This window comes from Lathyrus oleraceus, chromosome 5, assembly GCF_024323335.1.
Source record: "Lathyrus oleraceus cultivar Zhongwan6 chromosome 5, CAAS_Psat_ZW6_1.0, whole genome shotgun sequence".
NCBI classification, from domain to species: Eukaryota; Viridiplantae; Streptophyta; class Magnoliopsida; order Fabales; family Fabaceae; genus Lathyrus; species Lathyrus oleraceus.
The window spans coordinates 461,000,488-461,026,952 of NC_066583.1; the positions used below are offsets into that span (position 1 = coordinate 461,000,488).

A 26,465-nucleotide genomic window follows, 5' to 3' on the forward strand; every position below is an offset into this window, starting at 1 on the left:
TTGACGAAATTCGTAGGAATTAGAGGTAGAAAGGTTAGAAATTTGTGAAATCGAAAGTGTATGATTCGTGTAGATGATATGGACGATTATTTTGTGTAAATTGGACTGTGGAAGGTTGGATCGGATAGGTTTCGTAACAGAGAAAACCATAGCAGATCTGAGAGTTCTGGTTTCTGGTCATACGCGTATGGCACTAGGCAATACGCGTATGAGCTGTCTGGTACGCGTATGGAGGGGCCTTACGCGTATGGGAGAAAAAAATGATATTTTGAACGTGAATTGGTCTCTGTTGGTACGCGTAATGGGAAGTTGTTACGCGTAGCGTACGCGTATGGGATAGGTGGTACGCGTATGAGTTGGGCGAGGAAATGTGCAATACGCGTAAGAGAGTAGGCATTACGCGTATGGAGTTGGCCAGGTTTGGGCAATACGCGTATGGCATGGACAGTACGCGTATGGGCAGAGTTGGGATTTTCCTGAACTGTTGTTATGCAGTTTTTGGTTGTTTAGGCTGAGTGATGTACTTAGCTGAGATATGATGTTGTAGGGATAAATTCCCGTTGTTTTGAGTGGTATAGGTATTAGTAGAGTGTGCTAATACTGTGTTGATTATGTGGCATGATATGATATGCTTTTGTGATTAATTATGTTGATAATGTGTGATGGTATACATGATGATGTGAATGTATACATGTGTGAATAGACTATATTATGGCTTAGAGTGTGAGCATGTGTCTATTCTTGATTATTGTTGATGCTGCATTGCTAGGTGATTAGCATGCATGTTGTGGCCCACTTGGGGTGGTAGCTAATTCCCATGGTGAGGAATTAGTGAGTAAATCATTTTGATTGTTGTTGTTGATGTTTGCATGCTAGGTGATTAGCGTGCATTTCATGGCCCATTTGGGGTGGTAGCTAATTCCCATGGTGAGGAATTAGTGAGTGAGTCACTATGTCTCAAATGAGTGGGACTAGTGAGCTTGGTAGCCGTGCCTGGATTTGGACGGTGAGGTTGAACTATATGTTCACAAATAGTCGGTACCGCATGCATAGAGTCTCATTGCATAATGAATGTATGGCATATGATATGAATGGATGTATTCCAGTATCATATGTGTATTGTGTGTTGTGTTGTTAATGATTGAATATGATGGAGATTGTACTGTTGAGTATGATGTTTGAATGGATATTACTGTTGCTGAATGCGTAGTCTAATTAGGGTGAATTAATGTGTTAATTACTTGGCATTACATGTTGTTCTATAATGCTTATTATATTGATTGAGGAACTCACCCTTACGCCTATTTTTCAGGTAACGAGGAATAAGTTGAGTAGAAGCTTATGCTTGGAGTCTAGAGTAGTTCTTGTGGGTCATGCTCTGATAGATGTAACATCGGGAGGGAATGTTTTAATTAATTTGATATTAGTTGTTGGATGATTTACATGTATAGTGTTACATGTTTTACATTGATGTTGAATTTGATTCCGTTGCGAATTATGCAGAAGACCTTATTTTGATTTAAATAAATGAGCATGACAGGATATTTGATGAATGTAGTGAAATGATTGTGTGACACCCTTCGGGGCATAATGACTCTGATGAATATATGTGTATTTTAATTATAATAATTTGGGGTATTTAGAAGGGTGTTACATTAGTGGTATCAGAGCATAGTCGGTCGTGTCGAGTCGTAGTTATTCTGGTTCCCCTGTACGGGATAGGTGTTGTGTAACCCTATCAGTACTCATTTATTTAGCTTGTTTGGGTTTTCAGAATAGAGATGGCTGGAAGAGGTAGAGATGATGCTGCGATTGCTGAGGCTCTGGGTATGCTAGCTGGAGTACTTGGAGGAAATCCGAATGTTATGGGAATGGGAGCTGCTCGTCAGTTGAGTGAGTTCCAGAAGAACAATCCTCCAATGTTCAAGGGAGCATACGATCCAGATGGTGCTCAGAAGTGGTTGAAGGAGATTGAGAGGATCTTCAGAGTAACTGAGTGTGCTGATAACCAGAAGGTCAGGTTCGGTACACATATGCTGTCAGAGGAAGCGGATGATTGGTGGGTTGCTACCCGTACTGAGTTGGAAACTGCTGGAGATGCTGAGATTTCTTGGGCTGTGTTCAGAGAGAGATTTCTGAGGAAGTATTTTCCCGAGGATGTCAGAGGGAAGAAGGAGATAGAGTTCCTGGAATTGAAGCAGGGTAACAGGTCTGTTACGGAGTATGCTGCTAAGTTCACAGAGTTGTCTAAGTATTATACTCCCTATGCTGAGGCTGCTGGGGAATTTTCCAAGTGTGTGAAGTTTGAGAACGGGTTGCGTCCCGAGATCAAGCAGGCGATTGGATATCAGAGGATTAGAGTGTTTTCTGATTTGGTTGACTGTTGCAGGATTTTCGAACAGGATTCCAAGGCAAGAGCTGAGAGCTATCAGCAGAGAGTTGACAGGAGAGGCAAGAATCAGATGGATCGTGGAAAACCGTATGCAGCTGGCAAAGGTTTTCAGAGGCAGAGTGGGACAAAGAGGACTAGTGGGGGAGATTCTAGTGCTCCTGTTAAGTGTTACAGATGTGGTCAGGCTGGACATCGTATCCATGAGTGTACCAGTAATGAGAAGAAGTGTTTCATATGTGGAAAAGGTGGTCATTTGGCTGCAGATTGCCGGTTGAAGACTGTGACTTGTTTCAACTGTGGAGAGTTGGGTCATATCAGTCCACAGTGTCCTAAGCCGAAGAAAGAGAATCAGTCAGGAGGCAAGGTTTTTGCTTTATCAGGTTCTGAGACTTCTGCAGATGATCGTTTGATCCGAGGTACGTGTTATATTAATGGCTTTCCTCTTGTAGCTATTATTGACACAGGTGCTACTCATTCTTTTATATCTTTGGATTGTGCTGTGAAGCTTAAGTTAGAGATATCTAAGATGTTTGGAAGTATGGTGATTGATACTCCTGCGAAGGGTTCAGTAACTACTACTTCAGTTTGTCTAAGTTGTCCCCTGAGTATTTTCGGTAGAGACTTTGGGATAGACCTTGTGTGTCTTCCACTAGTGCAGATTGATGTTATTCTGGGTATGAACTGGTTGGTGTTTAACCGAGTTTCTATCAACTGTTTTGATAAGACAGTGATATTCCCTGAGATTGAAGAAGAAAAGAGTTTGTTTCTATCAGCAAGGCAAGTGAATGAGGAAGTAGCTGGTGGAGCAGAGTTGTTTATGCTGTTAGCGACCTTGGAGGCTAAAGATAAACTGGTGATTGGCGATCTAGCTGTGGTGTGTGATTTTCCTGATGTGTTTCCGGAAGAGGTGAATGAATTGCCGCCAGAGCGTGAAATTGAGTTCTCGATTGATTTGGTACCTGGTACTAGACCGATATCGATGGCTCCGTATCGTATGTCTGCTGTTGAGTTAGCTGAATTGAAGAGTCAGTTGGAAGATTTGTTGGATAAGAAATTTATTCGTCCGAGTGTGTCACCGTGGGGTGCACCAGTGTTGTTAGTTAAGAAGAAAGAAGGTACTATGAGGTTGTGTGTGGACTACAGGCAACTGAATAAAGTGACGATCAAGAATCGGTATCCTTTACCGAGGATTGATGATTTGATGGATCAGTTGGTTGGTGCGAGTGTGTTCAGCAAGATAGATTTGAGATCTGGGTATCATCAGATACGTGTGAAAACTGAAGATATTCAGAAGACTGCTTTCAGAACAAGGTATGGACATTATGAGTATTCTGTAATGCCTTTTGGTGTGACTAATGCGCCTGGAGTATTTATGGAGTATATGAATAGGATTTTCCATCCGTATCTAGATCAGTTTGTCGTGGTGTTTATTGATGACATTTTGGTGTATTCGAAATCTGAAGAAGAGCATGCTGAGCATTTGAGAGTGGTTTTAGAAGTTCTCCGAGAAAAGAAGTTATTTGCTAAACTCTCTAAATGTGAATTTTGGTTAGAAGAGGTGAGTTTTCTTGGTCATGTGATTTCAAGAGGTGGTGTTGCTGTTGATCCTTCTAAGATAGAAGCGGTGTCTAAGTGGGAAGCTCCGAAGTCTGTTGCTGAGATTCAAAGTTTTCTTGGTTTGGCTGGTTATTATAGGAAGTTCATTGAGGGATTTTCTAAGTTGGCGTTACCGTTGACGATGTTGACTAGAAAGGGGCAAGCGTTTGTTTGGGATTCAAAATGTGAAGAAGGTTTCCAAGAGTTAAAGAGAAGGTTAACTACTGCTCCTATTCTGATATTACCGAGTTCGTCGGAATTATTTGAGGTTTATTGTGATGCTTCATTGTTGGGTTTAGGTGGTGTGTTGATGCAGAATAAGCAGGTTATAGCTTATGCTTCGAGACAGCTAAGGGTTCATGAGAGGAACTATCCGACACATGATTTAGAGTTGGCAGCCGTGGTATTTGTTCTGAAGTTGTGGAGGCATTATTTGTATGGGTCAAGATTTGAAGTTTTCAGTGACCATAAGAGTTTAAAGTATTTGTTTGATCAGAAAGAGCTGAATATGAGACAGAGGAGATGGTTAGAATTTCTGAAGGATTATGATTTTGGTTTGAATTACCATCCGGGTAAAGCAAACGTGGTGGCTGATGCATTGAGTCGGAAATCATTGCATATGTCTATGTTAATGGTTAAGGAATTGGATTTAATTGAGCAGTTCAGAGACTTGAGTTTGGTGTGTGAGAGTACCCACAATAGTGTTAAATTGGGAATGTTGAAGTTAACAAGTAGTATTCTGGATGAGATTAGAGAGGGTCAGAAATCTGATATGCTTTTGGTTGATAAGTTGACTTTAGTGAATCAAGGTCAAGGTGGTGAATTCAGAGTTGATGAGAATGGTGTTTTGAAATTTGGTAGTCGGGTGTGTATTCCGGATGTTACTGAGCTTAAGAAGAGTATTCTTGAAGAAGGACATCGTAGCGGTTTGAGTATTCATCCTGGAGCTACGAAAATGTATCATGATTTGAAAAAGTTGTTTTGGTGGCCGGGAATGAAGAAAGAAATTGCGAGTTTTGTTTATTCCTGTTTGACTTGTCAGAAGTCAAAGATTGAGCATCAGAAGCCGTCTGGGCTAATGCAACCGTTGGCTATTCCAGAGTGGAAGTGGGATAGTATCAGTATGGATTTTGTTTCTGGTTTACCGAGGACAAGTAAGAATTTTGAGGCTATTTGGGTGATTGTTGATAGATTGACGAAGTCGGCTCATTTCATTCCGATCAGAATGGATTATCCGTTAGAGAGGCTAGCCGAGTTGTATATTGAGAAGATTGTAAGTTTGCATGGTATTCCGTCGAGTATTGTTTCGGACAGAGATCCTAGATTTACATCGAAGTTCTGGGAAGGTTTGCAGAGGGCTTTGGGAACTAAGCTGAGATTGAGTTCTGCATATCATCCGCAGACTGATGGTCAGACTAAGAGGACGATTCAGTCATTAGAAGATCTTTTGAGAGCTTGTGTTTTGGAAAAAGGAGGTGCTTGGGATTGTTATTTGCCTTTGATCGAGTTTACCTACAACAATAGTTTTCATTCGAGTATTGGTATGGCACCGTTTGAAGCTTTGTATGGTAGGAGATGTCGGACACCTTTATGTTGGTATGAGTCCGGTGAGAGTGCTGTGGTTGGACCGGAGATTGTTCAACAAACTACAGAAAAGATTAAGATGATTCAGGAGAAGATGAGGATTGCTCAGAGTCGTCAGAAGAGTTATCATGATAGGAGGAGGAAGTCACTTGAGTTCCAAGAGGGAGATCATGTGTTTCTTCGTGTTACTCCGATAACTGGTGTTGGTCGAGCTTTGAAGTCGAAGAAGTTGACACCTCGATTTATTGGTCCTTATCAGATTTTGGAGAGGATAGGAGAGGTAGCCTATCGTATCGCTTTACCGCCGTCGCTTGCGAACTTGCATGATGTTTTCCATGTGTCTCAGTTGAGGAGATACATTCATGATCCGTCGCATGTTGTCCAAGTAGATGATGTACAGGTGAGAGATAACCTGACTGTTGAAACATCACCTATGAGGATCGAGGATCGAGAGTTGAAGCAGTTGCGGGGTAAAGAGATTGCCTTGGTGAAGGTAGCTTGGGGAGGACCAGCAGGTGGCAATGTGACTTGGGAACTTGAGAGTCAGATGAAGGAGTCTTATCCGGAGTTGTTCGCTTGAGGTATGTTTTCGAGGACGAAAACTCTTTTAGTGGGGGAGAGTTGTAACACCCCGATAATAATATGTATTTATTTAAATTAAATTAATAATATGTTTATTAATTTAATTAGAATATTTGAATTATTATTATTATTTTGGAATAATAATTATTGGGATAATTATTTATTGGAATAATATATAAGTTGGAATAATAAAAAGTCCCAATTTTTTTGGAAAAAGGTTTTCACGTGAAAAGGGAAAAGAGGCAGAAAGGGCAAAAAGCAAAAGAACGAAGGTTGAAGGAAGGGAAAGCTTAGAGCTCAGAGACTGCCGGATTAACTCAGGTAAGGGGGGTTTATCATCGATTAACGGGTATTATGGGATGATATGTACTGGGTAGTAATAGACCATTGTTTTGCCTCTGATTGGATGATATATGTTGAATTGTGAACTTTGGAGATGAACGAAAATTTGGATTATAATTGACGAAATTCGTAGGAATTAGAGGTAGAAAGGTTAGAAATTTGTGAAATCGAAAGTGTATGATTCGTGTAGATGATATGGACGATTATTTTGTGTAAATTGGACTGTGGAAGGTTGGATCGGATAGGTTTCGTAACAGAGAAAACCATAGCAGATCTGAGAGTTCTGGTTTCTGGTCATACGCGTATGGCACTAGGCAATACGCGTATGAGCTGTCTGGTACGCGTATGGAGGGGCCTTACGCGTATGGGAGAAAAAGATGATATTTTGAACGTGAATTGGTCTCTGTTGGTACGCGTAATGGGAAGTTGTTACGCGTAGCGTACGCGTATGGGATAGGTGGTACGCGTATGAGTTGGGCGAGGAAATGTGCAATACGCGTAAGAGAGTAGGCATTACGCGTATGGAGTTGGCCAGGTTTGGGCAATACGCGTATGGCATGGACAGTACGCGTATGGGCAGAGTTGGGATTTTCCTGAACTGTTGTTATGCAGTTTTTGGTTGTTTAGGCTGAGTGATGTACTTAGCTGAGATATGATGTTGTAGGGATAAATTCCCGTTGTTTTGAGTGGTATAGGTATTAGTAGAGTGTGCTAATACTGTGTTGATTATGTGGCATGATATGATATGCTTTTGTGATTAATTATGTTGATAATGTGTGATGGTATACATGATGATGTGAATGTATACATGTGTGAATAGACTATATTATGGCTTAGAGTGTGAGCATGTGTCTATTCTTGATTATTGTTGATGCTGCATTGCTAGGTGATTAGCATGCATGTTGTGGCCCACTTGGGGTGGTAGCTAATTCCCATGGTGAGGAATTAGTGAGTAAATCATTTTGATTGTTGTTGTTGATGTTTGCATGCTAGGTGATTAGCGTGCATTTCATGGCCCATTTGGGGTGGTAGCTAATTCCCATGGTGAGGAATTAGTGAGTGAGTCACTATGTCTCAAATGAGTGGGACTAGTGAGCTTGGTAGCCGTGCCTGGATTTGGACGGTGAGGTTGAACTATATGTTCACAAATAGTCGGTACCGCATGCATAGAGTCTCATTGCATAATGAATGTATGGCATATGATATGAATGGATGTATTCCAGTATCATATGTGTATTGTGTGTTGTGTTGTTAATGATTGAATATGATGGAGATTGTACTGTTGAGTATGATGTTTGAATGGATATTACTGTTGCTGAATGCGTAGTCTAATTAGGGTGAATTAATGTGTTAATTACTTGGCATTACATGTTGTTCTATAATGCTTATTATATTGATTGAGGAACTCACCCTTACGCCTATTTTTCAGGTAACGAGGAATAAGTTGAGTAGAAGCTTATGCTTGGAGTCTAGAGTAGTTCTTGTGGGTCATGCTCTGATAGATGTAACATCGGGAGGGAATGTTTTAATTAATTTGATATTAGTTGTTGGATGATTTACATGTATAGTGTTACATGTTTTACATTGATGTTGAATTTGATTCCGTTGCGAATTATGCAGAAGACCTTATTTTGATTTAAATAAATGAGCATGACAGGATATTTGATGAATGTAGTGAAATGATTGTGTGACACCCTTCGGGGCATAATGACTCTGATGAATATATGTGTATTTTAATTATAATAATTTGGGGTATTTAGAAGGGTGTTACAGATGAAGTGCTGGAAAAAGAGGACATGGTTGGTGGAAGGGAGAAAGTGGATGAAACTCTTCAGTTCGCGCCGCGATCCCCCTTCGCGCCGCGAAAAGAGCAGGATTTGCCAACTGAGAAAAAAACTGAATTGGAGGTGAAAAAGGATGCCGAACCAAGAAAGAAGAAGAAAGGAGAGAAAGGTGTGAACGTCATTCCAACCCAACATCTACCTTATCTGCATGCTCCATCGAAGAAGGACAGTGCTAGGCATTATGCACGGTTCATGGACATATTCAAACAACTTCAAATCAATATTCCATTTGTCGACGCATTAGAACAAATGCCACGGTACGCAAAGTTCATGAAGGATATTCTCACCGAGAAAAGAAGGCATGTGGAAGACGAAACCATCTTGCTTGATGCACGTTGTAGTGCCATCATTCAAAAGACTCTCCCAAGGAAGGAATCCGATCAGGGCCGAGTCGTTTTACCGGTAACCATTGGAAGCACATACATTGGTAATGGTTTGATTGACTTGGGATCTAGCATCAATTTAATTCCCCTATCCATTGTCAAAAGATTGGGAAATATTGAGATCAAATCGACAAGGATGACTTTACAACTAGCCGACAAATCTACCACTTCACCATATGGAATTGCTTAAGACATGTTAGTGAAAGTGGACAAATTCTTGTTTCCGGTAGATTTCGTGATAGTAGAGATGGATGAGGATCGTGATGTTCCTCTAATTCTTGGAAGACCATTCATGAAAACAGCCCGGATGATGATTGACATTGATGATGGACTAATGAAGGTGAGAGTGCAAGATGAAGAGGTGACCTTTAATCTTTTTGAAGCCATGAAGCATCCAAATGACAAGCATGATTCTTTCCGAATCGATGCAATCGAAGAGGAAGTAGTGGAAGTCGCAAACCAAGTTCATATTTCTAATCCTCTAGAAAGATCTCTTATCGGAGCTTACAATGTGTTGACCGAAAATGAAGAAAAAGAGATTGAAGCAATGTTACATGAGTTAGAGTCTTATGGCGAGCTTGCTTATCAAGAAGAAACAAAGGAAGACTTGGATGCGACGAAGAAAACGGAAGAACCTAAATTAGAGCTGAAAATGCTACCTTCACACTTGAAGTATGTGTTCCTTGGTGACGAGTGTACCAAACCGGTGATTATAAGCAACACCTTGTCCACAAAAGAGGAATACAAATTGATACAAATGCTGAAAAAGAATGAAAGTGCAATAGGGTGGATGTTATCCGACTTGAAGGGTATTAGTCCGGCCTATTGTATGCATAAGATCATGATGGAAGAGAATTGCAAACCCGTTACTTTCTAAACTTATAACAATTTGGATTATAGAACGGCGGTAATAACAACCAATCTCTGTGGATACGATATAAAAATATTTGCCGAAGATATACTTTTCAACAGGGAGCCTTTATAAATTTTGCAGAAGATTTCAAGGAAAGGGATTTTGACTTCTTGACAGGTTCATCTCCATTGAGCTCTATCTCATGACTCTGAAGATTGCTGATAGTAATTTCAAAACTTAATTTATTTAAGTTTTAGCCTCCTAAATATTCATTACCTTGGGTATGAATTCTACAGGAAGGCTCCTAAGAATCTTCTTGACACGGTCATAGGTAGTATAGATCTCGTTCAACACTTGAAGACTAGACACAAGAATTTGAAACCTCGAAAATATGGTTTCAATGTATTCATCATCCTTCATCTTGATTATCTCATATTGTTGAACCAAAAGGTTAGCGTTAGCCTACCGAACATGTTAATTCCCTTCATATGTAAAAAATAGGGATTTAAAGATGCTACGAGCAGTAGATTTATTAATGATTTTGATATACTCATAATGAGGTTGTGCATCAACCAAGATGCCTCTTACTCTACGATTTTTTATGCATATCTTCTTCTGAGAAGGTATGAGAGATTTCCTTTCAGATACCATACCAACACTATTGGCTTGAATATTAATCTCATCTTCTAAGATATCCTATAACTCATCTTCAAGAATTATGATATGAGTATACATGTTGCTTTTCCACCATTCAAATTCAATGGAGTCTCTACTGAATGTTGGAGGTCTAGAAACATAGTTGTAATGTACTTTGATTATTATTATTATCACCTGAGGAGAACCCCCAGTCAATCCAGATTCACCCAACATGAAGGAATATGTAAATTTTCAGGATCTCTTATGCACCACTATTAAGGTTTTAGCACATACCTTGATCTGATTCCAAATGAAGGTGAAAAAACACAAGATGTGTGATTAATTTGTGTTGACTTTTTCTTCTTTTAACCATTGAGAGCTTTTGCTTCTGATGGTTCCTTATCAAAGTCTGAACACAAGGTTTAGAGTCTGACTCAGAAACTACGTTTGACCTCTGAAGGACCTTATCGGATTCTGAACCAGAATCTGATTTAAATGATCAGAGTTGACAATAGCAAAAAATGTAAGTGTTGAATCAAGAAAGTAAAAGCAATAACACAAGCAGTTTAATGCCATCTTCCAAGATATCTCACAACTCATCATCAAGACCTATGATGTGAGTATACATCTCATTTTTCCACCATTCAAATTCAATGGAGTCTCCACTGAATGTTGGAGCTCTAGCAAAATAGTTGTTCCTCTCAGATGTACTTTGATTATTATTATTATCACCACATGGAGAACCCCCAGTCAATCCAGATTCACCCTACATGAAGGAATACGTAATTATTTCAGGATCTTTTATGCACCACTATTAAGTGTTTAGCACATACCTTGCTCTGATGCCAAATGAAGGTGAAAAAACACAAGATGGATGGTTGATTCGTGTTGACTTTTTCTTCCTTTAAGCCTTGAGAGCTTCTGCTTCTGATGGTTCCTTATCAGAGTATGAACGCAAGGTTCCGAGTTTGACTCAGAAAATACGTTTGACCTCTAAAGGACCTTATCAGATTATGAACCAAAATCTGATTTGAATGATCAGAGTTGACAACAACGGAAATTGTAAGTACATAAGCAAGAAAGTAAAAGCAATAACACAAGTAGTTTATCTTGGTTCCTCTCATAAATTGAAAGTAGTCCAGTCCCCCTATACTTCCAAGGCATTTCCATTATGACCAAATCAGAATACAATTGCTCAAGCACACAACCAAGAGGCTTTTTTGCTTACAAACACAAGTATAAGACTTCCTTTCTCAAACACACTTTGGGACTTCCTTTCTCAAGCACACGAGCTCAAGACTTACTTTCTCAAACAACCAAGTGTGAGATTCCTTTGCTCTAGCACACAAGCTAAAGACTTCAAATGGTCAAGCACTAAAGCAAGATACTTCTAACTCTATAACAAACTGTTAAGAAATTTGGGTAACAACTACACTTGATCTGTAATCAGAGGTGTAGACATAATACAACTTGGAAAGACTCTAAGACTTAAGAACTTATAAAATATACACAAAGTTAAGATGTTCTAAGTCTTTTAATTTTGATAGAGTAGTTTCTCTTTGAATGTCAATAAACAGAGTATGTATTAGAGTGTTGTATTAAAGCTTGACATTTTTCTTCTTCAGGTCTACAACTCCTTATATAGAGAGGAGAGAAAAGAGAAGTTGAATACTTCCATCAAAAGGTTGGTTAACCTTTGTACTTGATTAGACACATCAAGAAAACTTCTTTATGTAAGAGGAATATCCGTTGAAGCTCATACAACCAAGAGAGAGATATTTCCTTAAGTATTCACATGATCAAAAAGGTTATGAGTCTATCATAGTTGCCTTGGTAGAAGAGCTTCTGCTTCAGAGCCTGACTTTCCTTCAAACTTCACTCTTCGTAAGATGATCACATCAGATTCCTCTTATTATCTTCTTAAGATTCAGAGTCTTGGTCACAAGAGGCTGATTTTATTTAGAGTTGACTTCTTCAGAGTCTGGAGGTGCGAAATTGTGAGCCTTGACTTTCATATTGCACTTGATTTGCACCTCTGTGGCTCTTCCAAACAACAATAAGTTATCAACAAACATGAGGCGTGAAATTGTGGGCCTTGTTTTACAAGCCTTCATCCCATCCCACATGCCTTTGTCAACATTCTCCATAATCGTACACAAACATAAAGAGATATGGGATATTGGATCCCCTTGCTAAAGAGCTTTTGTTGTTTCAAATTAGTCACCTTGTTACCGTTCCACTGAACACACATTTTATCTAGTGTAATGGCCCCATGATAATTCGAGTCAAGTTATTTGGAATACCAGCTTCAGCCAAAATATGATTTATAAAGGACCATCTCATCATGTTATAGGCCTTGTCTAGGTCGATCTTAATCGCAAAAAACACCTTTTTTTTTACCTTTAAGGTTGTTCATGTTGTGGACCACTTCATGCGCAACCACAATGTTCTCTTGAATGTTTCTACCTGGAGCGGAATGAATCCTGATTTGAAAAGGCGAAATGATCTTGTTGATGCACGTCTTGAGTCTATTGATTATTATTTTTCTAAGTGCTCTATATATGGTGTTACAAAGTGCGATGAGGCTAAAATAGACTAATTGGGGAACATGAACTTGGGAATGAAGAAAAAGTATGTGCCGTTAACATCCATAATGTCTGCTAGTTTGTTCCATAACTTTTTAATGAAATTGAAGATATCCTTACCAACCATGCTCTAGGATTTATGATGAAACCTGTCTGGAAAACCATCGGGACCAGAAGACTTCCACAGGGCCATCTCCTTGAGAGCTATATCAATTTCCACATCTTTCAAATCTTCCTGAAGCCCTTGTTTCGTATTGGAGTCGAGTCTATGATAAATAATAGTGGATTGCCTCCAACAATCTGTGTCAATAACAGAAGTATATAGACTTTGGAAATGGTCTTTGAACATTCTATCAATCAAGCTTGGGTCTTCAATTCGGTCGCCATTAGACTTTTTGATAATGTTGGTAACTTTCGTTATTCTTATTTGAACTGCTTTTATATGGTATTACCGGGTGTTACGATCCCCATCCACCAACCAATTCAATTTTGTCCTTTGGAACCAAGCCAACTCTTCCTGCAAGAGAGTTTTAGTTAGTTCATTTTGCAAGTTCTTTTCGAGTTTGCTGAGTCCATTATGCCCCCTTCCCTCTTGAATCACTTTATGAATACCATTAATTCTCCTCAACAAGATCTTGTTCTTTATCTGAATACTCCTAATAGTTTGTAAATTCCAATCACTAGCTTTTCTTCTAACTCTGAGCAGATTGTTCACCAAATTGATGTTATCGTTCCACGTTTGTTTGATCATATCTTCATAAGTTTCTTTAATAACCCAAGAGCACTCAAACTTAAACGCCCTGGTAGTATTTCTCCTTCCATTATCCTTCAAAGTGGCAAGAATATGATGATGGTCAGAGAAATTAACTCTCACAATAACCTTAACCTTAACCTGTACCTCCAGGAACTTGATCCTCCAATTGGCATTGTAGTAGACCATCTCTCAAAGGTTCTCATACCCTCCTCCGCCTATTTTTTCAGATCAATTCAATTTAAAAGTTTAGATAATCTAAATGCAATTCATTTATTTTTAATTTTTTATAAAGTATTAAAATGATTTATTATTAAATTTTAAGATAATTTTTATAAAATTTAAAATTTATGGACCAAATTTAAAATTTGAAAAATATGAATCAATTTATAATTTTAAAAATTCAAAGAATCAAATTGTAAAATTTGAATAATTATTAAAGGACAATTTGTTATTTTTGAAAAATGTTAAAGGTTGATTTGTAAAATTTGAGGGACCAACTTGCAAAATTTAAAATAATAATACACCTTCTTTTCATTTCATAAAAATTCTCTTATTTTAATTTTTTATATCTCAAAATAAATAGCTCTTTATTATATCAATAGAACATTCACTATTATGTTTTCTATTATTATATTCTTATTAATTAACTTTCATTTGCTATAATTAATAAGGGTGTATATAGATTGGGTTGGACCGGGTTTGACCTAACCCGTTATCCAACCCGTTCAAAATTCAATGAGTTGCGTTCGTCATCTAACGCATAAGTTAATTGTCAAAACTGACCCGAACCGACCCATTCATTTATGAATTGGATTGAGTTGGATTTGCGAGTTTTGTTTCAAATAATTTTTTTTATGTAACACAACTCAATACAATCATACTCATTTATAATACTCAAATTCGATAAAAACACATCATATAATATCTAATAAAATTCATCAACATGACATAACACTATAATAGTATACAATTCAACAAGACACATTATTTCCATAAAAATATATAAGTTAGGAATGATAAAAGAAAACATTTAATCTTATAATTACGTAAACTCATTGATTTAGTATTATTATTGATGGAGAATAAAACTTTTTTTTTTGAAAAATTATGATTATCAATGAGATATTAATTTTATATTTTTATTTAAAATAATAATAAAAATTACCACTACGCCAAAAACTGGAATAGACAGCGCCCCTTAGAGGGCGCTTTATTACAAAAGCGCACTCTAAAGTGAAGAGAAAAAATAAGGAGCATACTATTGGAATAGACAACGCACTTTAGAGGGCGCTTTTGTAACAAAGCGCACTCTAAAGTGAAGCGAAAAAATAATGAGGAAATGGAGGGACACCAATAGAGGACGCTTTATTGAAAGCGCCCTCTAAGGGTAACCTTAGAGGGCGCTTTTAAAAAAGCGCTCTCTATGTCCATGTACATTTCCAGTTTATAAGGCGCTTTTGGAAAGCCTTAGAGAGCGCTTTTAGAAGCGCCCTCTTAGGCCCCCTTTAGAGGGCGCTTTTGTAACAAAGCGCCCTCTAAAGTGAAGCGAAAAAATAATGAGAAAATGGAGGGACACCAATAGAGAACGCTTTATTGAAAGCGCCCTCTAAGGGTAACCTTAGAGGGCGCTTTTAAAAAAGCGCTCTCTTTGTCCATGTACATTTCCAGTTTATAAGGCGCTTTTGGAAAGCCTTAGAGAGCGCTTTTAGAAGCGCCCTCTTAGGCCCCCTTTAGAGGGCGCTTTTGTAACAAAGCGCCCTCTAAAGTGAAGCCAAAAAAAAAATAATGAGGAAATGGAGGGACAACAATAGAGGGCGCTTTAGTGAAAGCGCCCTCTAAGGTTACCCTTAGAGGGCGCTTTTAAAAAAGCGCTCTCTAAGTCCATGTACATTTCCAGTTTAGAAGGCGCTTTTGGAAAGCCTTAGAGAGCGCTTTCAGAAGCGCCCTCTTAGGCCCCCTTTAGAGGGCGCTTTTTTTACAAAAGCGCCCTCTAAGGTCCCCTTTAGTAAACATTAAAATTATAATATATACTGCATGTCTCTTTATTTTCCCTCTCTATAAGCTATTTCGTTTACGTAACTGGGTTTTCTCTCTACTGCGATTACTCTCTACTGCGATTACTCTCGTCCTCCGTTCGTTCTCCCTCCCTCACCGTCATCGTCGTCGTCGCCTTTTTCTGCTGCTGCGTTCACGTTCACTGAGTTATCTGCGTCCACCGTCACTGTTCACTTTCTTCTCCATCGTTACCGTCACCTTGAAGGTATTTCTCTTCTCCATCGTTACCGTTCACTTTCTTCATGTGTTTGATTAGGGCATTTTCTAAACTTAGTTTTACATTTTGTGCATTATGTTGATTAATGTTGTTTAGGGCAAACTGAGTTTTTTATTTCTGATTGAAAACTGATATCATTTGAAGTGTGTTTGAGTTTGTGCTTTGAAGTTTGATGATTATGGATGCAAGTTTGTTCATGTTCCAAACACCATAAGTTTGCATTGGTCTTTTGCATGCAGTAGGTGTGTGTGAGTTTGTATTCAATAATGATAAAAAAAAAGAGTTTAGATTGTTGTAACATGAGAGAAATGGAAGGTATATGAATGTGTTCACGTATTGAATCATTGTCTTACTTGGGTCTTATTGAATCATTTCTATATTACAGATAAAATGGCTAACCAAGACGATACCCATGACAAGAATGGATCACGTAACAATGTTGAAAAAGAAATCAAACGAGGATTGACTGTTATGAAGTCAATCATTCGTGCAAGAGACAAGGGTGTAAAATTTGAAGTACATTGGAGTGCTGAAGACCAACTAATTGAGCCTAACGGTTCAATGTTGGCAAGTTACATTGGTTTCCTTGTTCGACAACATATTCCGATTACATGTGATAATTGGAGAAGTCCGGACTTGAAGGTTGGCAAAGAAAAAATATGGTCCGAGATACAGGTACTTACCATATATTGTTATATGTTTTTTTGTTGACTATTTGTTGACCATATATTGTTATAATATTACTTTATAATAACACACTCCATGTGTATGTTTTTTAGAGATCCTTTCACATCGATGAAAGCCGGTAAAAATATTGTATTCAATTGGCCGGAAAAAGACTCTGAGGATTTCGATCCTTTTTGTCCAACAAATTTCTCAAGGATGAGGAAGGAAAATTTGTTGAAGCAGAACGGCCAATGAAGTATGCCGAGATTATTTCAGCCGATGAATGGGATAACTTTGTCGCCAAACGAAGAAACGAAAAATTCCATGTAATGTCTATTAATTATGGTATTATACAATTGTTAAGTTACTTGGTTCTAATATGCCTTAAACTTTTTTATACAGGAAGTAAGCGACAAAAATCGGAAAAGGGCATCAAAACCCGCGTATCCGTACAAAAAAGGGCGTACGGGATATGCACGGTTACAACAAAGAATTGTGAGTATATTCAAATGCTATGAGCTTATACATTGTCACAATATGTTATAATTGATGATCTTATAATCTAATTCAATGTGTAGCTAGCCGAGGAGAAAAGTGACGCAACATCTCTTCCGGAGCACGTATTATGGAAGGCTGCTCGGGTTGGGAAGGATGGGGCTGTCGTTGAAGCGGTCCAAACTGTTTATGACGAATGTGTAAGTATATGTAACATTATTTCTTTAATTATATCGAAAATTTTGTTAAACATATAATTCATTTTTAATCTCCTCTAATAATATTTCAGGAGACTTTATCCCAAACCTTACCTTCAACCGAGGTCTAGGATTGCAGGAGCGTACTTAGTCGAGTACTAAATGTTCCTGAGTATTCCGGTCGTGTGAGGGGTAAGGGTTTTGGTGTGACTCCGTCGTCATTTTATAAAAAACCAAAAACAAAAAATCCTACCAACAAAGAGGTGATGGAGACCTTGGCGGAGTTAAGGGCACAAGTACTCCAACTGCAAAACGAGAATGCAAGGTATAGAGAGGAAAGGTGCGCTTCCGAGGCAAAAGATACTAGTGACCGAGCTAGTATCAATTATCAACCGAAATTTCCCGAGGTAATTATATATGTTATTATGAAATTAAAATATCACTTTTTTACTTGACACATATACACGTTAACAATAACATTTATTATTGGTTTAGGGCATTTCACCTTGTCAGCTGTATCTATCGTCACCAACTTATCGCATGGTTGGCAAGGGAAAAGTGCACAATACTTCGGGTGAATTACTTCACCATAATCCCCTCCCGGTGGGATTTATGAAAGTTTCGGTTGACCTTGTATTAGATACGGACGTCGTTCTACCATTACCTGACGTTGTTTCAGAGACAACGTTGATGCGAGATGCAGTCGGATCCTTTGTTGGTTGGCCGTCAGATCTAATTTTCCCTGATGCCGAGGTATATATGTTCTAAATGATTATGAATATTTAGTATTCACATTTCAATTCAGCTACAATTATGATATTTAATCAATCCTTATTACATGGTAATGTTAGACTCCTACAAGACCCACACATAAAGTTGGTAAAGGGATTTCAAGACGCATCGAGTCGGTTGCATCTCAAAAAGAGGTACAAATATATATACCCATTGAATTATATACGCAACGATTCTGTTGCATCACAAAAAGTCATGATTTATTTTATATGAATTTTTAGGTTCCCGGTCGAAAGTTGAAAAGCGCTGCTAAGGATATTCCAATGACGTCCGGGACAAAATCTCAAATTATGATGCGTCTTGAGAAAATGGTGGATGAGTCCGATATTATGGACGGGGCCATTCGTAGTATAGATTTTGATGAAGGTGTTTTCGGAGCTGCTCATTTCGAAATAATTGCAAAGGAGGACTTCCAACAACTTTTTGAACACGACGAATTGGGCATCGCTGTCATTCATACATACATATGGTACTCCGATCAATCTATAATTTACTTAGTTGAACAATTTATTTACACATTTCAATGAGTAGTCTAATGTTTATTATGTTTCTATTTAAGGTATATGTATGTAACATTGATGCGGGGAACTGAATTGTGTAACCGTTTCAATTTTATTGCTGCTTCCCGTATCAACGCAACGTTAATAACGAAAAATCCAACATCCGTAAAGAATGATCTAGTCGATAGATTCATGGCGGCCGGCGATAATACTACACCCAGTTTGTATTTTTTACCGTTTAATTCTGGCAACGGGTTAGATTTTCTTTCTAATAATTTCATTCTAATCTATGTATATCTTTTACGTAGAAAATTTTTATTCATCTAAATTTTTGTTTTATTTTACAGTGGTCACTGGGTGTTGGTTGCTATGGATCTTTCGAGACTAATAGTGTATTATCTCGATTCGTTATCGGGTGATTGGAGTAAATATCCGAATATGAAGAAGACGGTTGACGCGTAAGTGAAATTCCCCTAAATATTCGTGTGTATTTGTATATTTAATTATGTCTGTCAGATTGATCTCAATATACGTTTTTATTTTGTTAGGGCAATAATAAAATTTAGATCGAAAAAGAATTACCGCAATAGGAAGGACATTACCTGGGTCAGAGTTGAGGTATATATTAAGTATCTTATTTTTGCTTATAATAGTTTTTGTTTTTTTGCTTATAATAGTGTTTGTAAGAAATTAACTATATATATATTGTTTGTTTTTCATTGTAGTGTCCTCAGCAAAATAATTCGGTCGATTGCGGATTTTTTGTATTGAGATTTATGAGAGATATCATTGCGTTGAATCGTATAGACATCCCAAAAATGGTATGGAATAATAACTTAGGGTTTATTTTAATATTATCGGATATTTCATCTAATTTGTTACTAAATCATGAATATGTTTTATTCTCTTAATTGTAGTACTTTGAGGAATACAAATCTTACTCAAGAGCTCATTTGGATGAACTGAAGGATGAATTGTGTCAATTCATTGTTGATCAAAGAATCATATAGCTAGGTTGTATATTGTTGTACATATATGTATGGAATGTTGTTGTTGTATGCTGTTGTTGTATATATGTTGTATATTGTTGTTGTACTTTTACTAAATCATGAATGTATATTGTTGATCAAAGAATCATATATTAATGTTGTATATATGGAGGATTAATGTTGTATATAAATGGATTCATGTTGTATATATCAATGGATTAATGGTGTATAACATTGGATTAAAGGATGAAATCAATATGAATTTTACACTTTTGCAGCATGCGAACAGGTTACCAATTAAATATCCACTGTTTTTCAAACAAATTTTTTTAAAATAACTAACACTTTAGAGGGCGCTTTGTCCAGAAAGCGCCCTCTAAACACTTTACATTGACAACTTTAGAGGGCGCTTTTTCCTGAAAGCGCCCTCTAAACACTTTACATTGACAACTTTAGCGCCCTCCAAACACTTTACATTGACAACTTTAGAGGGCGCTTTTTCCTAAAAGCGCCCTCTAAACACTTTACATTGACAACTTTAGAGGGCGCTTTTTCCAGAAAGCGCCCTCTAAGGTGTCCCTTTATGGACCACTCCAGAGGGCGCTTTTTTCTGAAAGCGCACTATAATGTGGCCACTTTAGACAGCGCTTTCTCCAGGAAAACAAATCGCTGTCTTTACCTATGCCAGCGCCAGATTAGAGGGCGCTTTAAAGCGCTGTTATAGGCCAAAAAAAGCGCTATCTTTTCCCTTATTTGGCGTAGTGTACTAAAGTCATATCAATGAGTCTAGTCAACGAGTTTGTGGGTTGCAAAACTCAAACACCATATCCAAATCAAAATTATACGGGTTGTTATGAGTTGAGTTGAATATATTTGTAAATGAATGAGTTCAAATGATTTATAAATTAATTCGATTTGGGTCAACAAATTTGAGTGTTGATCCGTATCCATGAACACGGGCACATGTTAAAAAATCCATAAATAGAAAATTCATATTGAAAAAAACAATAACACCATTAATTATAAAGTTGTATTAAATCCAACACACAAATTCCAATAAATTTTTACTATATTTATCTCTTAACTTAAAACACAAATTAGAATTACCTTTAAATTTATTATTAAAATCAACGCATCTAATATTTTTTTTTAAAAATCAGACATAATTTAAATAAAATATTTATTATGAGACAGAAGAGTATCTATTTTGACATTCATTCTATAGGGTAGGGATTTCAAATTATATGGATGTTAAATGTTATTTTAAAATTACTTTCTTAAAAACTATTAAAATAAAAATCACTTTCTATTAAATTTATTTTTAATCAGAATCGATTTACCAAAAGTGAATTTGTTTTGACTGCAAAACTAAAGACGCGGTAGGAAATACAGGGTTAAATTTTGAGAAATTTCCATATAATTTTGTGAAAGAAGAAAAACAAGATGGAGTATAAGAATTCACTTTTTGTTTGTGCTAGAAAAGAAAGGAGTACCATTCTAATCTTGGCGTACAAGAGTCAAACCCGTGCGAGCCACACTTTCGTCGAACCGGTCAGCAATGGCGGCTCGACCGCCCACTTTTGTCTCCAAATCTAATATGTCCCTATGACTCTTGCGCTTCTCTGCTCCCTCCCCTATCGCTTTCACAACATTTTCATCCATTAAATAATCCCCAAATTCCAAACACATTACATAACTCATTTGACATTAAAAACTTACACACACTTTTTTGTTTTATTACTCCATCCATTTTTTAATTAATATATATTATTTTTAAAATATATTTAGTCTTTTTTTTTATTTTGTCTTATCTAATCTTTATATTTTAAATTTGAATAATTTTTAATTTTAAAATTGATAATATTTTTATTTTTAAATACCTTTTGAAATGTGAAATTTGAAAAATAATTGTATAAAATTTTATAAATTTAAAATATAAGAAATAAATGAATATTTCATCAATTTTCAATGCAATAATAAAAATGATCATATAGGACGATCAATCATAATATTATAAAATTAAAAATTCTAACTTTTGATAGACACGTGTTTGGAGCAATTTTTATCATGAAAATAAACATATTACAAAGTTGTTTAAATTTAAATAAGAGAGATCAATTTTGTAAACTTAATAAAATAGAAAGAATAAAAATATAATTAAATTAATTGAATATTGAGCTTGTTTGTTTTAACCTTAAAATTATGGATTTTTTATCTTCGTATTTCTAAAAATGGATTTTATAAATTTTATTTTTTTAAAATATTACAAAATTTTTAATATTTATTTTTCTAAATTGATAAATTAATTCGACATTGTATAACATAAATATATATTATTGAAAATTAAAATATAATCGAAATTACAATTTTTAAAAAAAGTTATAATTTAAAAGTATTTTTTATGAAAAACTATTTATAATAGTTTCAAAAATAGTGATTTTTTAAAATTTTAGATATGCAAAAATATTTTAGTAGAATTATGAAATATCTAAAATAAAATTTGAAAAATAAGTATTCAAACTAAATTTTTATTTGTCATTTTTTACGCAATTATGTTACACTATTAAAATTATTTTAAAAAAAATCTAAAAAAAATATAAATTTAACTAAATTAAAAAAAAATATAATATAATAATTTTTTAGTTTTCTAAAAATATAAATTGGATATTTTAAAATCAAGAAATAAATATGGTTAAATAAAATAAAAGAAATTTAAGAGGAAAAAAAATAGATTTGCAGTGAAAATTAATAAAGATAGTTTATTAGTACAATTACTATACTTGTTCATTTATTTATTTACTATAGATTATTCAAAGAATCACACGAACATACTCAAAAATAACAACAACAATTGTTCCTTCGTGTTCATTTTATTATTCAATTCATTAAAATAAGTTCCTATGATATCACAACAAAGAAAATTGAACAAAAAAGAAACACAAAAATCAATCTTATTCTTCCTTCAATTTTTTTAGCTTCCACTATCTCATAAAGAAGATTCTCTTCCACTTCACACTAATTTTCTTTCCTTTTTGATACATGAATTTTCCTCATAGAATTATAATAACATATAGAACAATTGAACTATCATTAATGTCAGAACAAGATTCTGATTCATGGAGTTTCTTGTTCTTCTGTCTTTTGATCCTTTTCTCAGGTACCAATAAAAATTCCAAATTTTATTTTGGTTTATGGTTTTCATAATCTCATATATGATATATATAGTGAATTATGTTTTTTTTTTCTTTCTTGTGGTGATTTATTGATTTTGACAGGTAAACTAGTTGTTGGTGATTCATTGGAAACTGATAAACAAGTACTATTGAAGTTAAAATCCTATTTGCAGAATCAAACAGTTTCAAATAGAGGAGATTACATAAGATGGAACATGAACAATTCAAATCCTTGTGATTGGTCAGGGATATCATGCAGCATGATCACAGGAAAAACAAGGGTTGTGAGTGTTGATATCTCAGCGAGCGAGGTTGCAGGTAAGATGTTTGATCATTTTTCTCAGTTAAGCGAACTTACGCATCTTGATGTCTCGTGGAACACTCTCTGTGGAGAGATTCCTGAGGATTTAAGGAAGTGTGGTAATCTTGTGTATCTCAATTTATCTCATAATATTCTCCATGGAGAGATGAATTTGACGGGTTTGAGAAAGTTGAGAACATTGGATTTGTCGACGAATAGACTTCAAGGGGAGCTTTCGTTGAGTTTTCGTGATCATTGCGATAGTTTGGTTAGTTTGAATGTTTCGGATAATCACTTTTTTGGTAGGATTGATGAGTGTTTTGATAAATGTTCAAGGTTGAAGTATTTGGATTTGAGTACGAATAATATAAGTGGTGCTTTATGGAATGGGATTTCGAGGTTGACACAGTTTTCTGTTTCGGAGAATTTTCTAACTGGGAATGTTCCTTCTCATGCCTTTCCTATGAATTGTAGTCTTGAAAAATTGGATCTTTCTGTCAACGGATTTTTCGGGAAACCGCCTAAGGAAGTTGCTAACTGTAAGAATTTAGAGATTCTCAATCTTTCTAGTAACAAATTTAGCGGTGAAATACCTCGTGAAATTGGTTCGATTTCTGGTCTCAAATCACTTTTCTTGCAGAATAACACGTTTTCAAGAGATATTCCGGATACACTTTTGAATTTGACAAATTTGTATATTTTGGATGTAAGCAGGAACAAATTTGGTGGTGAGGTACAAGACATTTTCGGTAAATTCAAGCAATTGAGGTTTCTTTTGTTGCATGCAAATTCTTATGTAAAAGGATTGAATGAATCAGGAATCTTCACATTGAGTAATCTTACAAGATTAGACTTAAGTTTCAACGACTTTTCAGGTCCATTACCAGCCGAAATCTCTCAAATGTCTGGTCTCATATTCTTATCGTTAAGCCACAACAACTTTAATGGAACTATTCCGTCTGAATTAGAGAAGTTGAGTAAATTGCAAGCACTTGAACTTGCTTTCAATAGTTTCAACGGACCAATTCCAGGAAGCTTAGGAAAGTTGAATTCTCTCTTGTGGTTAATGCTTGCCAACAATTCGCTAACAGGTCAAATCCCGCACGAGTTAGGTAACTGTTCAAGTTTGTTATGGTTGAACCTTGCAAACAACAAACTCACTGGAAAATTTCCTTCTGAGTTGACCAGAATCGGAAGAAATGCTATGGAGACATTTGAATTAAACCATAAGAACATGGTTGGTGTTGTTGCTGGAAATAGCGAGTGTTTATCGATGAAAAGTTGGATACCTGCTGATTATCCTCCATTCAGTTTTGTGTATAGTATCTTAACACGGAAAAATTGTAGAGCCCTTTGGGATAGATTACTCAAAGGATATGGAATTTTTCCCATGTGTGCATCAGAACCTTCTACTAGATCATCTCATAAATTTGGTTATGTTCAGTTAAGTGGTAACATGATTAGTGGTGAAATTCCTTCAGAAATTGGGAGCATGCTGAATTTCAGCATGTTGCATTTAGGTGACAACAGATTCAATGGCGAATTCCCGAAAGAGATTGGTGGTTTGCCACTTATAGTCTTGAACATGACTAGGAACAAGTTTTCAGGTGAAATTCCAGAGGAAATCGGTAACATGAAGTGCATGCAGAATCTTGATTTGTCCTGGAACAATTTCTCAGGTGCATTTCCAACAAGTTTGGTTAAATTGGATGAGCTTAGCAGGTTCAATATCTCATATAATCCTTTGTTATCTGGTACAGTACCTCTAAACGGACATTTGCTTACTTTTGATAAAGATTCGTATTTAGGCGATACCCTCTTAGACCTTCCAAAATTCTTTGATAATAATACTCCAGATGGAAAAAACAAAACATTACATATACATATGAAAAAAGCAACAAAATGGTATTTTTGTGTTGCTCTAACACTAGCTATTTTGGTTTCCGGACTTCTTTTTCTAACTGTCTATTTCTTGGTGAAAAGTCCGTCTGAGGAACAAGGAAAGTTTCTGAATGATAAAAACCGAAAGCATAATGGTTCAGGTAGCTATGGATCGTCACAATGGTTATCTGATACCGTCAAGATATTCCATTTGAACAATGTAGTTTTCACGCATGCCGACATTTTGGAAGCAACAAGCAACTTCAAAGAAGAGAGAATCATAGGAAAAGGCGGTTTCGGAACGGTCTACAGAGGAGTTTTTCCTGATGGAAGAGTAGTGGCAGTGAAGAAGCTACAAAGAGAAGGAACTGAAGGCGAGAAAGAATTCAAAGCTGAAATGAAAGTCCTCAGTGGTCAAGAATTCGGTTGGCCTCATCCAAATCTTGTCACACTTTATGGTTGGTGCTTATACGGTTCACAGAAGTTACTAGTTTACGAGTACATAGGAGGCGGAAGTTTGGAAGAACTAGTAACCGATACAAAAAACTTGACTTATAAAAGGCGGTTAGAAGTCGCGATTGATGTGGCTAAGGCATTACTTTATCTACACCATGAATGTCACCCTCCAATCGTGCATAGAGACGTGAAGGCTAGTAATGTGTTGCTTGACAAAGAAGGTAAAGCGAAAGTAACAGATTTCGGGCTTGCTAGAGTCGTCGATGTCGGTGATAGCCATGTGAGTACGATTGTTGCAGGAACTGTCGGATATGTTGCACCGGAATACGGGCAAACATGGCAAGCTACAACAAAAGGTGACGTGTATAGTTTCGGCGTGTTGATCATGGAGTTAGCGACCGGGAGAAGAGCTGTGGATGGAGGTGACGAATGTTTGGTTGAATGTGTTAGGCGTGTGATTGGTTCAGGTAGAAATGGATTGAGTCATTTTGGGCTGGTTGGTAGTGCAAAAGAGATGTTTGAGTTGCTTTTTGTTGGAGTGAAGTGCACAAATGACTCACCACAAAATAGGCCTAACATGAAAGAGGTTCTAGCTATGTTGATTAAGATATTCAATTCTCATAGAAATTCAAACTATTGAAGCTTCAACTCATACTGTTTTCATATGTTTTTTTTCCCTTTTTATTAATAGGAAAGTATATGACATAGTTTTAATTCTTTTGATAAAATAATGTTGATATCATAGTGTAACTTGCAATACAGTATACATAGAATAACAGAGACCTTGCACAGTTCTTTCTTCCGTTGTGTAAAGAAACTTCATCATTCATTTTGAAGAAGTTGCTCAATTTTGTTCTTTAATTAGGAGGTTTGTTCTTGTAATTTAGCTTTTGTTTTAGTTTAATCCCTTTTGAAGAATAATAAGCACCACTCTTTAGTTTTGTTGTGGGAATACTTGAAAAACTAATGTGACAGTTTTTTACATTGAATAGTATGACTACATTGGCAGTCTTTGAGGGCATGAAGTAACGTATAGGGTCCAAATTTTATCAACAAAATCGTGCATTATAAAATATTTTCACTATTAAGTCGTGATTAAATAAAATTTATATTCTTTTTATTATGGTTAAATTGCAGTTATGTTACGTAAAACTTCAAAACATAGAGTGGTTCGATTTTATATTGGAGAAGA

At 36.2% G+C, this 26,465-nt stretch overlaps 1 protein-coding gene across 1 annotated transcript; it reads left to right on the forward strand.

Moving 5' to 3' along the window:
• The first annotated feature begins 22,320 nt into the window (after positions 1 to 22,320).
• LOC127085442 (probable LRR receptor-like serine/threonine-protein kinase At1g74360) lies at positions 22,321 to 26,134 on the forward strand. The gene is made up of 2 exons (XM_051025953.1): positions 22,321 to 22,619; positions 22,738 to 26,134. The coding sequence occupies exons 1-2, from the start codon at positions 22,502 to 22,504 to the stop codon at positions 25,911 to 25,913; spliced, it is 3,294 nt and encodes a 1,097-aa protein (XP_050881910.1). The 5' UTR covers positions 22,321 to 22,501; the 3' UTR covers positions 25,914 to 26,134.
• The last annotated feature ends 331 nt before the right edge of the window (positions 26,135 to 26,465 follow it).